General features: G+C 38.0%; 1 protein-coding gene across 12 annotated transcripts in view; it reads left to right on the plus strand.

Annotated features, from left to right (window-relative positions):
- The window catches only part of dmd (dystrophin), a 222,473-nt gene extending 212,949 nt beyond the window's left edge, over positions 1-9,524 (plus strand). For 4 of the 12 annotated variants that reach the window (XM_028010155.1, XM_028010154.1, XM_028010156.1 and 1 more), the window contains 6 exons: positions 820-885; positions 4,071-4,229; positions 4,486-4,729; positions 5,727-5,841; positions 5,936-6,025; positions 8,009-8,121. In XM_028010155.1, the coding sequence (XP_027865956.1) occupies positions 820-885; positions 4,071-4,229; positions 4,486-4,729; positions 5,727-5,841; positions 5,936-6,025; positions 8,009-8,121 (787 nt within the window). Of the gene's footprint in view, positions 1-819; positions 886-4,070; positions 4,230-4,485; positions 4,730-5,726; positions 5,842-5,935; positions 6,026-6,310; positions 6,335-8,008 lie in introns of all 12 variants that reach the window. The other 8 variants (XM_028010149.1, XM_028010150.1, XM_028010161.1 and 5 more) reach the window with 4 other exon arrangements.
- Positions 9,525-12,747: the final 3,223 nt, after the last annotated feature.

Below are 12,747 nucleotides of genomic sequence, written 5' to 3' on the forward strand. Positions count from 1 at the left end.
ATGGAGCACAACATGGGGAAGCATCACTAAGGGTTTAGCATAAATGGGAATCCACCCCCTCAGGACCTCCCACACCATGTGATACAGAATTGTTATTTGGAAGGAAGATGTAGATGGTTTTCACCATAACTTCAGATCTGTCCTTTCCTGGAGAAGTGGCAAGAACAAAGACACTAGACACCAATTTCCAAGCTAACATGGAGGAAATTGTTCTGGTCAGATGAGACCAAATTGTGTTGCTCTTTGCCAACAAAATAGGCAAAGAGCAACACCGTTTGTTGCCTCAAAAAAAATCCCTGCTGAGCTTCTTCAGAATACACCAAAGACATGACTGACCACTTTCTACCTAACAGGTAGTCTCTGAACAAAAGCCTTCAGATCATCTGGTACACTTTGAGACGCTAGCCATCTTTACAACATATGCTAGCAACCTAAATCATCCAGCGTGGCTCAACACTGACTAGTATTATACACTTTTATTTCCAAATAAAAAAAAATCCCCCAAATAATTCCAATAAAGTGTTTCTTGACTTGTAAACTTATAAAGATCCAGAGCGGTTGTTGTATATTGTGTCAAAGATAAAACAAGACGCAATAAGTGGTTCACTAAGTGGGGAGAAAAAAAAAAAAGAAACAGTCAGAAATCATCATAGTTAATGATCCAACCAGAACTTGAAATGTTCTGGAACTGATGGAAGCCCCTGAAGCTGACAGCCAGCGGTCGGTCTCCGGTTTGGAGAGCTGCTGGCGGATCACAAACCAAAGAGAAGAGCCTCTTTGGTTTTAAGACTGACTGCTCTGTTTCTTCCCCCTCCGCAGGTTAGCTGAAATGGAGAACCGTAATGGCTCTTATCTGAATGACAGTATCTCACCCAATGAGAGCATGTGAGAACAGCTTCTTGTTTTTGTTTTTTTTGTTCTACCCTGTCCTCCTAACTCTGGTTTTCTGCGTGTCGGCTGCTTCTGTCGTCCTTGTTTCCACTGGCTGCCTGTGTTACTCATCTGTAAATGTGTATTCTGGATTTAAAGTCAAATCTTTTATTTCTTTATTTTTTTTAATTCCCCCCTTGACTATCTGTTGTTCAGTTTTATTGTCCTCCTTCAACATTCTGTTGGATTAATTAACACAAACCCAGAAATGTATGTAAGAATACATATTCAAACTCATCACACAACCATGTTTTAAATAACTTTCTCTTATTTCCCTTCTAAAAAAACTATTGTTTTTGCAGTATTACCTACGAAATCTAGAGTTTCATCTAGTCAAAGAATCTATAGCAAAGTTCAGAGAGAGGACACTTAATGCTCAACTATTAAAACTCACTTATTTATCATGAACTTAATAAGTTTCTATTAATACAACACACAAAACCCAGTAGGAGTAAAACAGGCGTATTTCTTTGATTGTAGTTGATCTTTCTGAGACTTGGCATCAGCACTTTGTCTTCCTTACTCAACTTTATCAGAGAACAAGTAGAGGATGTCCAGTCACTGGCTTTATCAACCAAGAAATGACCAGAGCCAGTGCACAGAGTAAACATGTTTCCTAGATTGTTTAAGAAGCAAAAAATGAAGAATTATTATTAATTTTTTGTTTTGTTGTTCTGATAGGACAACAAAACAATTCTGGCAACATTTCCAGGACAATAGTTGGCTTCTTTATGTTGGTGAGGTTTTGGCCTGAGCCAGCTCTGCTCTCTTTAGCCCCATCAAGTCAAAGTTCAGAGGTTTTGGCTTCAAAAATTCATTTTTGTTGCAGTTATGATGAGAAAAATGTATTATCAGCATACATTTGATAAGTGATGATGTAGTACTGAGCTAAGGGGAAGTGTACAACTACACCTTGTTCCAAATTATTATGCAAATTGGATTAAAGTGTCATAAAGATTAAATTTTTTGTTGTGCTATTAAATTGATAGATGGTATTATGTGTCAGGACTCTTTGAATAACTGTAATTAATTTCAGAGAGCTGGCTGATTAGTTTGTCTGCTGAGCTCAATTAAAGGAAATCTACTTCAGAAGGATGTTCCACATTATTAAGCAGGCCACAGGTTTCAAGCAACATGGGAAAGAGAAAGAATCTCTCTGCTGATGAAAATCATCAGATAGTGTAGTGCCGTATGACAAAGTATGAAAACATTAGATATTTAACAAAAACTGAAGCGTTATCATACTGTGAAGAAATTTGTGGCTGATTCAGAACAAAGATGGGTTTGTACAGATAAAGGTATAATCAGGAAGGTTTCTGTTAGACAAATTCATCAGATTAAGAGAGCAGCTGTTAAAATGCTCTTACAAAGCAGCAAACAGTTATTTGAAGCTGCTGGAACCTCAAGGTGGAGGATCCTCCAGAGGCTTGTGGTGCATGAACCTACTATTGGGCCCCTAACCAGAGCTCACAAGCAGAACCAGTGGCAGTGGGCCCAGCTGTACATGAAGATTCAGACTTGTTCACTGATGACTGCTGTGCAACCCTGGATGGTCCAGATGGATGCAGTAGTGGATCGGTGGTGGATGGCCACCACGTCCCAACACGGCTGTGACGTCAGCAAGGAGGTGGTGGAGTCATTTTTTGAGGAGAGAGAGAGAATCATTGGTCGGCCCCTTCAGAGCCCTGAAGGTGTGAAAATGACCTCAGCAAAGTAGATGGACTTTCTGTCTGATCACTTTCTTTCATGGTTCAAAAAGAAGAGCCGTACCTTCAGTAGCAAAATCATCTTCATGCATGACAATGAATGCTGCAAGGAATACCACTGTGTCACTGGCTGCTATGGGCATGAAAGGGGAGAAACTCATGGTGTGGTCACCATCCTCCTCTGACCTCTGACCTCAACCCTATTGAGAACCTTTGGAGTTTAATCAAGCAGAAGATCTGAATGCAGTTCATATCAAACAGCAGCTCTAGGAAGGTTTTCTGACATCCTGCAAAGAAATTCAAGCAGAAACTTTCCACAAACTCACAAGTTCAATGGATCAAGAATTGTGCTGTGATATCAAAGAAGGTCCTATGTTAACATGGAACTCTGTCTGTTAAGATGTTTTTGATTGAAATAGCTTTTGATTTTAGTACATGTGACCATTTAATGCTGCACATTCAAAGAATGACCGTTTGCAGTTCTTTATAATCCATAAAATGTTTAGAAAATCTGCTGAGCATAATCATTTGAAACATTTTGCATTTTGAGTTTTTTATTTTTGAAATACTTACTGTTCTCATGGGGAGCTTTGTTCAGTAAAATTTGATTTATACTGTAATAGTTCATGACTTGAAAATTATACTGACCATCATTTGCATTGACCATTTAATATGAGAAAATATCACTTGCATAATAATTTGGAACATGGTGTATTAAATGAAAGTGCCCCAAAAACGGCGCCTTGAGGAACCCCAAAAGTAACGCAAGAACTGAATCAATCTAAAACACTTTCATGTCAAATGATCAGAGCTTTCCATTTAGGATGAAATGTTTGCGTCAGGTTTGAACAAATTTTTTTGTCTCTTAGTGTCGTGAGAAGTGATGCAGTTTTATTTTTTTGTGTACAAAATGAAGGCAAACACAGGACAGACTTTCAGATGATGGCAAATGTTTTTCCCAACCTGTAGGCCAGCAAAATAAATCCTGTTTTTGTTCCTTATCATTATTTTATTCTTCTTCTTTGCCAACATTTGGTTACATTTACAAATCTTAATGATGAATGATCCAGTTTACGATTCAAAGAGCTCTTCATGATTAGATTTTAGGCTGGACAGAAATAAAATCAAAGATAAAGCAGTGATCAAACTGCTCATTTATTGATAAAGAACAAAAACAATGTTAATATTTTCAGTCAAACATTTTCCTGTTCTTCTCTCTGAGCTTCAGATTCTCCATCTGTGTTCCAGTCCTGCTGCTCCTTCATTCACCTTCTGCTTTTCTTTTTCTCCATTTTTTCCTGTGTGTGTGTGTGTGTGTGTGTGCGCGTGTGTGTGTGTTCACACATGCACGTCCATGCCACGGTGTCTCTGTGACCTTATGAATGTGTGTGTCAATCATTGGTGGGTATGTTTGATGTGTGTGTGTATCTGCAGCGATGACGAGCACATGTTGATCCAGCACTACTGCCAGTCTCTGAACCAAGGCTCTCCTCTCAGTCAGCCCCGCAGCCCCGCCCAGATCCTCATCTCCATGGAAACAGAGGAGAAGGGAGAGCTGGAGAGGGTCCTGGGTGACCTGGAGCAGGAGAACAGGTCAGTGGAGGAAAGCGGTGTTTAATGCTCGTTAAACCATTTTAAAGTAGGAGCAAAACTCACTTCCACATCCCAACCAAAACGTTTTCAGTAACTTTGCAACTCTAACAGTTGAAATTAAGCCTAAAAACATAAAATCCAGTAGACTTTTCCCCCCCGCATATGAAGGTACTATGAATAAAAAAAACTGCCCCTGATTGTAACTAAAATACGTTTCCGGGAGCTCTGAGTGGAAACTCTGCGGTTCTCCTTACAGGAAGCTGCAGGCCGAGTATGACCGTTTGAAAAAAGCCCACGACAGGAAAGGTCTGTCCCCGCTGCCTTCGCCGCCCGAGATGCTCCCGGTGTCGCCGCAGAGCGCTCGAGACGCTGAGCTCATCGCCGAGGCCAAGCTGCTGCGGCAGCACAAAGGTCGCCTGGAGGCCCGCATGCAGATACTGGAGGACCACAACAAACAACTGGAGTCCCAGCTGCACAGGCTGAGGCAGCTTCTGGAGCAGGTAATCAATACCGTCTCTTTAAATACACCAAACACCAACTGTGAGCTGCACCAGAGAAAAGAGCCGACTCATAAAGACAAATTTAATATGGCCGCCATGTTTAAAACTGGTTCTGCTTTTGATTTGCCAAATAAGCAACTTAGTTCTAAACCCATATTTCCATATTAGATGTAAATAATTAGATAAATTAGACCATAATGAAAAAGTCCCGAGAATGGTGCCTTGAGGAACTCCATAATAAATTAACCAGTTTAAAATGCCTTTTACTGAGGTAAAAGTGCCTCAGTAGTGGGACTGCCTTTTATACTTTGTTGGTATCAAACTTTGTTGGCAAATAGTCCTACAGCCAAAATGGCTACCTATGGAAGGTAACCATTTTGAATCATATCCTGTTTGAGTTCTCAAACTTTTTGTCACCGGTCATGTTGACAGACATTGTAAAACATCACTACACGTGACAATTAAAGTAAATGAAACAAAAATATATTATTTTTTGAATATTTGACATTCCGATCTTCAGCTTGACGTCCAAAATGGCTACATTCCAACATTTTGTCTTGTGTTTCTAAACAAAAAAAATGCTCAGAAACACTAAATTTAGCCCAAGTTCAGTGAAACTCCTTAGACGTCCAAACCATTTTGGACGTCAAGCTAAAGTTTGTAATGTCAAATATTCCGAATTTAAACCTGGAAATTTCAACATCTGATGCAAAAAGCATTATTTTTGTTTCATTTAATTTTAATAATGTGAAAAGTAGTCAGAAGTGTTGATGTTTTAAAATGTCAACATGATCGGTGACAAAATGTTCCAGGACTCAAATAGAATAGGATAATTAACATAATCATTCATGTGTATTGAGTATTTCTATGCAATGAACTCAGGCGTCCTTTTGCACCAGTGTAGTGACATCTGGCCAGTCATGGTCAGACGTTATCTCTGGTTCAGCAATGGTGGCGGTCGACGACTCACTCAGGTGTGTGTGTGTGTGTTTATCAGACAGATTCCAAGGTGAACGGCACGGCCCTCTCCTCCCCCTCCACCTCCTCCCAGCGCTCCGACTCGTCCCTGCCGCTGCTGCGCGTGGCAGCCAGCCAGACTACTGACACAATGGGTAAAGAGCCTTCACCCTGCAGCCAGTGGAGCAGGAAACGGTCGGTTGCTTCCATTGATGTTTATAAACCATCAAAGGATTTGTCGGTTTTTAGGCGATGATGAGTTTTCCAGTCCTTCCCAAGATGCATCTGGCCTGGAGGAAGTGGTGGAGCAGCTCAACAACACTTTCCCTCACAGCCAGGGTACAACACTCTTCACTGCCTTTACACAAATGTGCCGAGGCGAACAATGTTCAATGTTGATTAGAAAATCTGAATATTTTTGTCGCTTTTGCAAGGTTTAGTTTCAGGTCTGAAAATATTCCAAACTTTATTTCCTCTTTATGTCTTATTCTTCTTTGTGCTCCTGTTCCTCAAAAATGTAGTTTAGAAACACTAAGTTTAGCCTAATTTGCTTAGACATCCAAACAGAAGGATGACTTTTCCCTCTTTCTTCGTGTCTTTTCTTCCTTTTTCTCGGTGATCCAGGCGGGAGAAGGGGACATCCATGAGGTCAGTCGCTCAGTGTTCCCTCTCCCCACCTCTTCATCTCTACAGCTTGTTTGCACCATGAAATAACCAAACTGGTAGCATGTAGTTTGCTCTGATTTTATTTGTAAGTTTGAAGAAATTTTCTTGCTGAGGATGTAGATTTATTTTGCTAATTGACCGTTGCAATAAAACAGCTGAAAGTAGACTGCAGTTACTATTTTCTGTCAGCAGGAGGCAGAGTTTCACCATTAAGGAGGTTTAACTGGAGGTTTTGTTGGAAATTTCTCTTATTTACAAGAAAACACTTTGATATCCTGTTAAAAATTTGTACATTTGCAAAGACTAAATCAAAACTAAAATATTCTCTGACATTGTAAAGTGTCACATCTATAAGAAAGAAAGCAAAACTCAAGTTTTCTGACATCTGCCATGTTGGAGCTGCTTCTTCATGGCGAGTCTGAACCCGGGATTTGTCGATCTGACGAAGGGAAAGAAAACTCCCACAAAAGATTTTATGTCACTTCTTGCAAATGTACAACTTTTTGACAGCACAGAATATCTAAGCTTTTAGGCAGAAATGTAGTCGTCTGTCATACAACAATAGACCAAATTATTGTTGTATTTGCTTCTTGAACGTCAACACAATTTTCCTGATGCTTAAACTTTCCAATTATTCACTTAAAATGCTATATAGTCATTAAAAAAAATCTGAAAAGTGTGACATGCAGTGCATTCTTGAATAAATAAAAAAAAATCCAAGTTTTGACACTGATTTGCAACATGATTAGTTTTGTCCACTGCAAACATCATACAGAACGGCCCAAAATGCTGTTCAGCACAGAGTCTGGCGCTAAACACGGAGCCATACTGCAGTAAACGCAACAAGAATAGCAAACAGCCTTTTCAGTCAGTTTATAGAAGATTTCTTCTATGCAATGCTAAGGCTGCAATGTTATTGATTGAAATGCAATAAAATTCTGAGCCAAAAGCGTGAGCTACTAAATTGTCAGAAAATTATTTGATTTGCATTTCACAAATGTCGAAACAACCTTTTATCGCATTACGGATACAATAACAGAGTTTTTCGCCTTCCAGTATCAATTACCTGAAGACAAAATCCATGCCACACTTTTCAGTCTGTACTAGTAAAACGTTTTGAAATCAAATTATGCTTTTGCTATTTTCTGCTTTTGTATTGTGACAAAATCTGGAAAGTTCAAGCGGCCGTGCATGGACGGTTCCACATCAAGGGTCAGAGGTCAGCAAACCTTCAGCTTCCAAAACGTAACTTTTGTTCAGTTGGGTTTCTAACAGCAGACTGTGCTGTAAAATACGTTGGGTCTACAAAGTGTGAAAGTTGCTGACCTCTGGTCAATATGCTGCTACTAAACTAACAAACTGACTGGAAAAAACACAAAGTTCTTCAAATGTAAAGTTGACAAAAATAATGAAACATTCCTAGAAAGAGATTTTCATACGCCAACATATTTTGTCTGTTATATAGCATATGAAAACATTTTTCTTCTTTGTGAAAAAATGTATCCCTGATAAACAATTTAACCTCTTAACTGGAACGACAACATCGCCCTACAAACTAGCATTTTGAGGGTGACAGTTCAGAGGTTGAAGAATTGGGATTCTCCAGGAAAAAGTCACTTACCTTTTATTTTTAGTGATCTAATCGTCTCCCTGCAGGTCCCAGCATCGGCAGCCTGTTCCACATGGCGGACGATCTGGGCCGCGTCATGGAGTCACTGGTCAGCGCCATGACCGCCGAGCGCAGCGTGGAACTCCTGCGTCCTTTTTGATCCCCCTCCATCGTACTGCATGCTTTTCTAGTCGAAACAACTGGATTGGAACCCGTTTACACAGAGAATATAATGTCTATTTTTGTGAAGGATTGCAGTTAAAGCAACAAGTACAAAAAAAAAAAATCTAAGATTTGAGTAGTTTCTTAAAACATCCTGTTTTATTGTTAAAAGGAGCTGGTTTTTAAACTTCTATGCAATTGTGTAAAACGAGAAGCGGGGCTGAGAAACAGAGACGGCGTCTTCAGTGTCCTCGTATATTTGCTATCTCTTTCTAACTGGGGAAACGAGCTGAAGCATTTCTCACTAGATTCTAACGATTGTAACAATGAGGGTGTTTTCTAAGAGGCAGTTCTCTTTGTGTGTGTGTGAGTGTGTGGTGCCTAAAACTTCATAACAGTTTGGTTGTTTTTTTTTGGAGTGGAGGGATGCTACTTTTTAGAAACTGGATGGATATTAATACCCAATACAAGCTCTGATGATCCTAATAACAGTAAAGCAAAGTTTAAAAGAAAGAAAAAGACCTCACACACCATCATTGCATCAAGAAGAGTTACTAGAGGGCGCTGTTGAGTTTATTCCCCTCATCTGAACAAAGGTTGTTTTGGGTTTTTTTTTTTTTTACTTTTTACTTTTAGACAAATTCAACACGTTGATTTGCAGCTGATCACAAATCTTACATTTGTAAGAACTACAAATGCGTCATTTCCCTAAAAGGTCAGATTTCTGGCTTGGCTGCATCAACATGTTAAATTCTCCAAAGGTCAAAGTGTTCAAGTGCAGACCAAATTTTGATCAGATGTATTTTTTTCTATCATCTAAAGCAGAACAATGAATCTGCTCCCATTTTGCACAGAGACAGAAAAGTCTTCCTCAGTTTAGAAACTTTTAACGGTCAAAGCCTTGATCCAGGAGGCAGAGGAACATTTTAACTGTTTGATTTCCACTACCTGTTATTAACTTAACCTCAGGTGAAGTTTGGACGTTAATTTGACCTCTAATCAGTTCCACACTCCAAGATTAGTAAAAATCATAAAGATATTTCTAATTGAACACTGGTGGACGCTGAATGTTCTGTCAAGCCTAATCTGGTTTTTTGTGTTACATTTTGTCTTTGGTTCAAAGCAAGTTGGTTTCGTTCTGTGTGAGGAGTTCTGAAATTAACGTGACTAAAAGAAAAAAAAAACAATTATTTTTAAAATCAGATTCCTGCAGCATTACCCAGTGAGTTTGAAATTTTGACCCAAGTTGATTTCTTTAATTTTCTATTTCAAAGAATGTCATTTTCACCTAATTTTTTCAAATAATACGTCGGTACTTCACAACATATCATCAAATGTATGCCTTACTACTGTACTATAAAATGCTTTACTGTATATCAATAAAGCATGCCGTTATGTTGACTGCCTCCCTGCTTTATTTCTGACATTTGTGTATGAGGTGACTAGCCAGTTTCATACTGTTAGATGAGCTTTTTATGACGTGCTGAGCAGCTAAAGTATGTAAAGTCGGTCACAAAGGTCTTCTTGACGTGCAAATTGAGATTTTACTCAATTCAGACTAGAAAATGTGTGGACAAACCCAGTAACTCCGAGGTCAACTACAATATTAACAAAGACTCCACCGCAGCGGTCAAAAACTGCGGCAGAGGCGTCAACACCTGGCTGTCACCCCTCGGCTCATGTACGTGAGGCTTCAGCACCATCTAGTGACCAAACCCAAAAAATACACCTGGCTGCAGCAAACAGGAAGGGGCGGGGACGGACCACATGGCAGTCTTGTTCCTTGTTTAGAAATGGGACCAATGCACTCCGGAAATGAAGGGGGCGCTATTTCCTATATTAGCCTCCCTTTTTTATTTTCTTTTGAAATCTGAGATATATCTTCATCTTTAGGATGGCGTTCCTCTGTCAGCAAGAACCGTGAGCTTTAGCGGAGCTCACGGTTCTTAAATTCTGTAGCTTTCTCTGTACTTCTAAATCTGCTCCTTAGTTGCATCTTTTCAGGTCTGCTACTGCCTCTAGTGGTGTGGGGGTAGTAACATAACTACTTCACTAAATCAAAATACCAAAGTCTTTATTTACTATTAATTCTGGCATTACTGGCACCATAAAAGAGTAAAGTTTCTAACACCCTACTTTTTCATTTTCTCAAGGATGTAGGGCTAATTAAGTGACCTAAACAAGACCTGTACACATTATAAATACCTATTTGTCTCCATCAATTATAGGAGGAATAAAAGAAATAAGGAGACATGAAAAGCAACATGATCAACTACAATAAACCATTTATAATGTATTCATAAGAAACTTAATTGAGCAAAAGTCAATAACGAACAAATTAACTGGGTTCACAGAAAAATAACAAATCTGGTTGTTAAATAAGAGCAAAAATTCACATTTTTTTCTTTTGTGATGCCAAATTATTCTAAGAGACTTTTTGGTGGTAGCGTCTTGCACATAGGACAAAAATAAAATGAAACTATTTAGTCTATCAAGGTGGAAATTTTCCTTCATCACCAAAACGATAAAATAAAACACATTCATAGAATCCCAATATCAATAACTTGTGATTAGAGCAAAACACTTTGCACCCTATAGGTTAATAGTGATTATTGCACTGTCAATAAATGACTTCTACTAGATGTTAGTTGCCAGAGGTGCTAGCACCTTGGGTGCAGAAAATATTCCCTGCTGTTCCCTGTTCTTTCAGCAGCAAACAGTTGAGACAGAGTTGTCTTTGGTTTCTCCACTATTTACCTGCTATTGAAAGTATTCTGAAAAGTTAGTCTGCAGCTCATGCGACCATACCAGCAGAGGAGATGAAAAGTTAAAACACTCAACATTGTCTTGTACACAACCTCTAGTTGGGTAACCCCAGGATCACTAGGTCTTAAGAGATAAGAGTCTCTGAGAACATTTCTTAAAAATATAGTGTTTTCTGCAAAGTTGAGCTGGCTGTCCAAGAATGACAAACTATTTAAACTGGAACCACTTCTAGATCTTGTTTATGTAATTTAATTAGCCCTACATCCTTAAGAAAATGAAAATGGTGTTTTATTAGAGAATGTATCTTTTACTGAGCCAGTGATGCCAGAATTAATGGTAAATAATTTAGACTTTGTGGTATTTTAATTAAATTAAGTTACTTGTGTTACTACCCCCACTCCACTAGAGGCAGTAGCAGACCCGAAAAGATGCAACTAATGAGCACACACACACAAAAAAAAAAAAAACAGTGCACAGAAAGCTACAGAATTTGTTAAAAACTGACTTGCGCTTAAGTAAATAAAAGAGACGAGTTCAAATATATGACGAGTGGAACTCCTTCCTAAAGATGAAGATATATCCCAGATTTCAAAAGAAAATAAAAAACGGAAGGTCGTGGGTAATATAGGAAATAGCGCCCCCTTCACTGCCGGGGGTCCCATTTCCACATAAGGTATTTTTTTTATCTTTATTTTTTTATTTATTTAATATATCAGAATAACAATGACGATCTCAAACAAGTCAATAACACACATTACAAACAAAAAAATATCACCACTCCTACTGTTAATAGGTCTAATTGGATACAGAGGCTAGAGCAAAGCATTAAAGTTAGTGGAAAAAAAAAAAAAAGTTAAAATAAATTAATTAGAGGGGGCCACTAACTGAAACTCTTCCATTAACTCAAACAATTTAATTGCGTTTAAATTCTGCATTTTTCTCAAACGTTTAAAAAAAAGAAAGTTCATTTTGGAGAGCAGAGATTGAGAGGGAGCATTTTGATTAGTGACATTTATGGATATAATATTTTGTTACAATCATTAGAACATTGACTAAAAATTTCAATTTTTTTCTTTTAAGGGTAAACCAAACTGAATGTTTTGTAGGGAAATAAAATCCACATTTATTGTTTTAGAAGACAGAAAGTTACGAAGTTGATCCCATAAGTTTAATACTTCTTTACATTCGTAAAACAAATGTTTAGTTGTTTCCAATTGAGTTTTACAAAAACCACAATTCTCAACATTACAGTTAAATCTCTCTCTTAAGAACTCATTGGAAGGACATGTGTTAATTATTTTAAAATGTAATTCTTCATATTTGGGAGGAATTGGGAATTTCAAATAATTTGTCCTAATTTTGACTATCATAGATTTGTAAAAAATTTTGTAAGAGAATTCTGCTTTTTGTTCTTCCTGGGTACATAATATTTATAGAATACTGATTCAAAAACTTGTTGTTGCATTTATTATCTCTAATGTCCACATGCTTAAATCGAATATTATGGAGTCTAAGAATACAGAAATTAGATCAACTGTTTTTAAGTAACAGAATGAGGACATTAGTGATACTACGTAAAACTTTTTTTTATAACTTGTTAGTGAACAATCAATTCCATACTTCCTGTTAAATTCCTCCAACCTTAGAATATCACAATTTCCATCCAGTAAATGAGTAAGTGACCAGATTTATTAATGCCACCAATCTTCCATAAATATAGATTTTCTACCACATAGAATGGTTCTGTTGTTCCACAGTAGAACATTATGAGGGCTGAAGTTGTTTTAACATTAACTTCCATTGTAACAAAACCTGTTGGTGGAAGTTAAGAGTTGCAGGAGTTTTGATCATTCAAAAT

The sequence above is a fragment of the Xiphophorus couchianus genome, chromosome 24 (genome assembly GCF_001444195.1).
Source record: "Xiphophorus couchianus chromosome 24, X_couchianus-1.0, whole genome shotgun sequence".
In the NCBI taxonomy this organism is placed as follows: domain Eukaryota; kingdom Metazoa; phylum Chordata; class Actinopteri; order Cyprinodontiformes; family Poeciliidae; genus Xiphophorus; species Xiphophorus couchianus.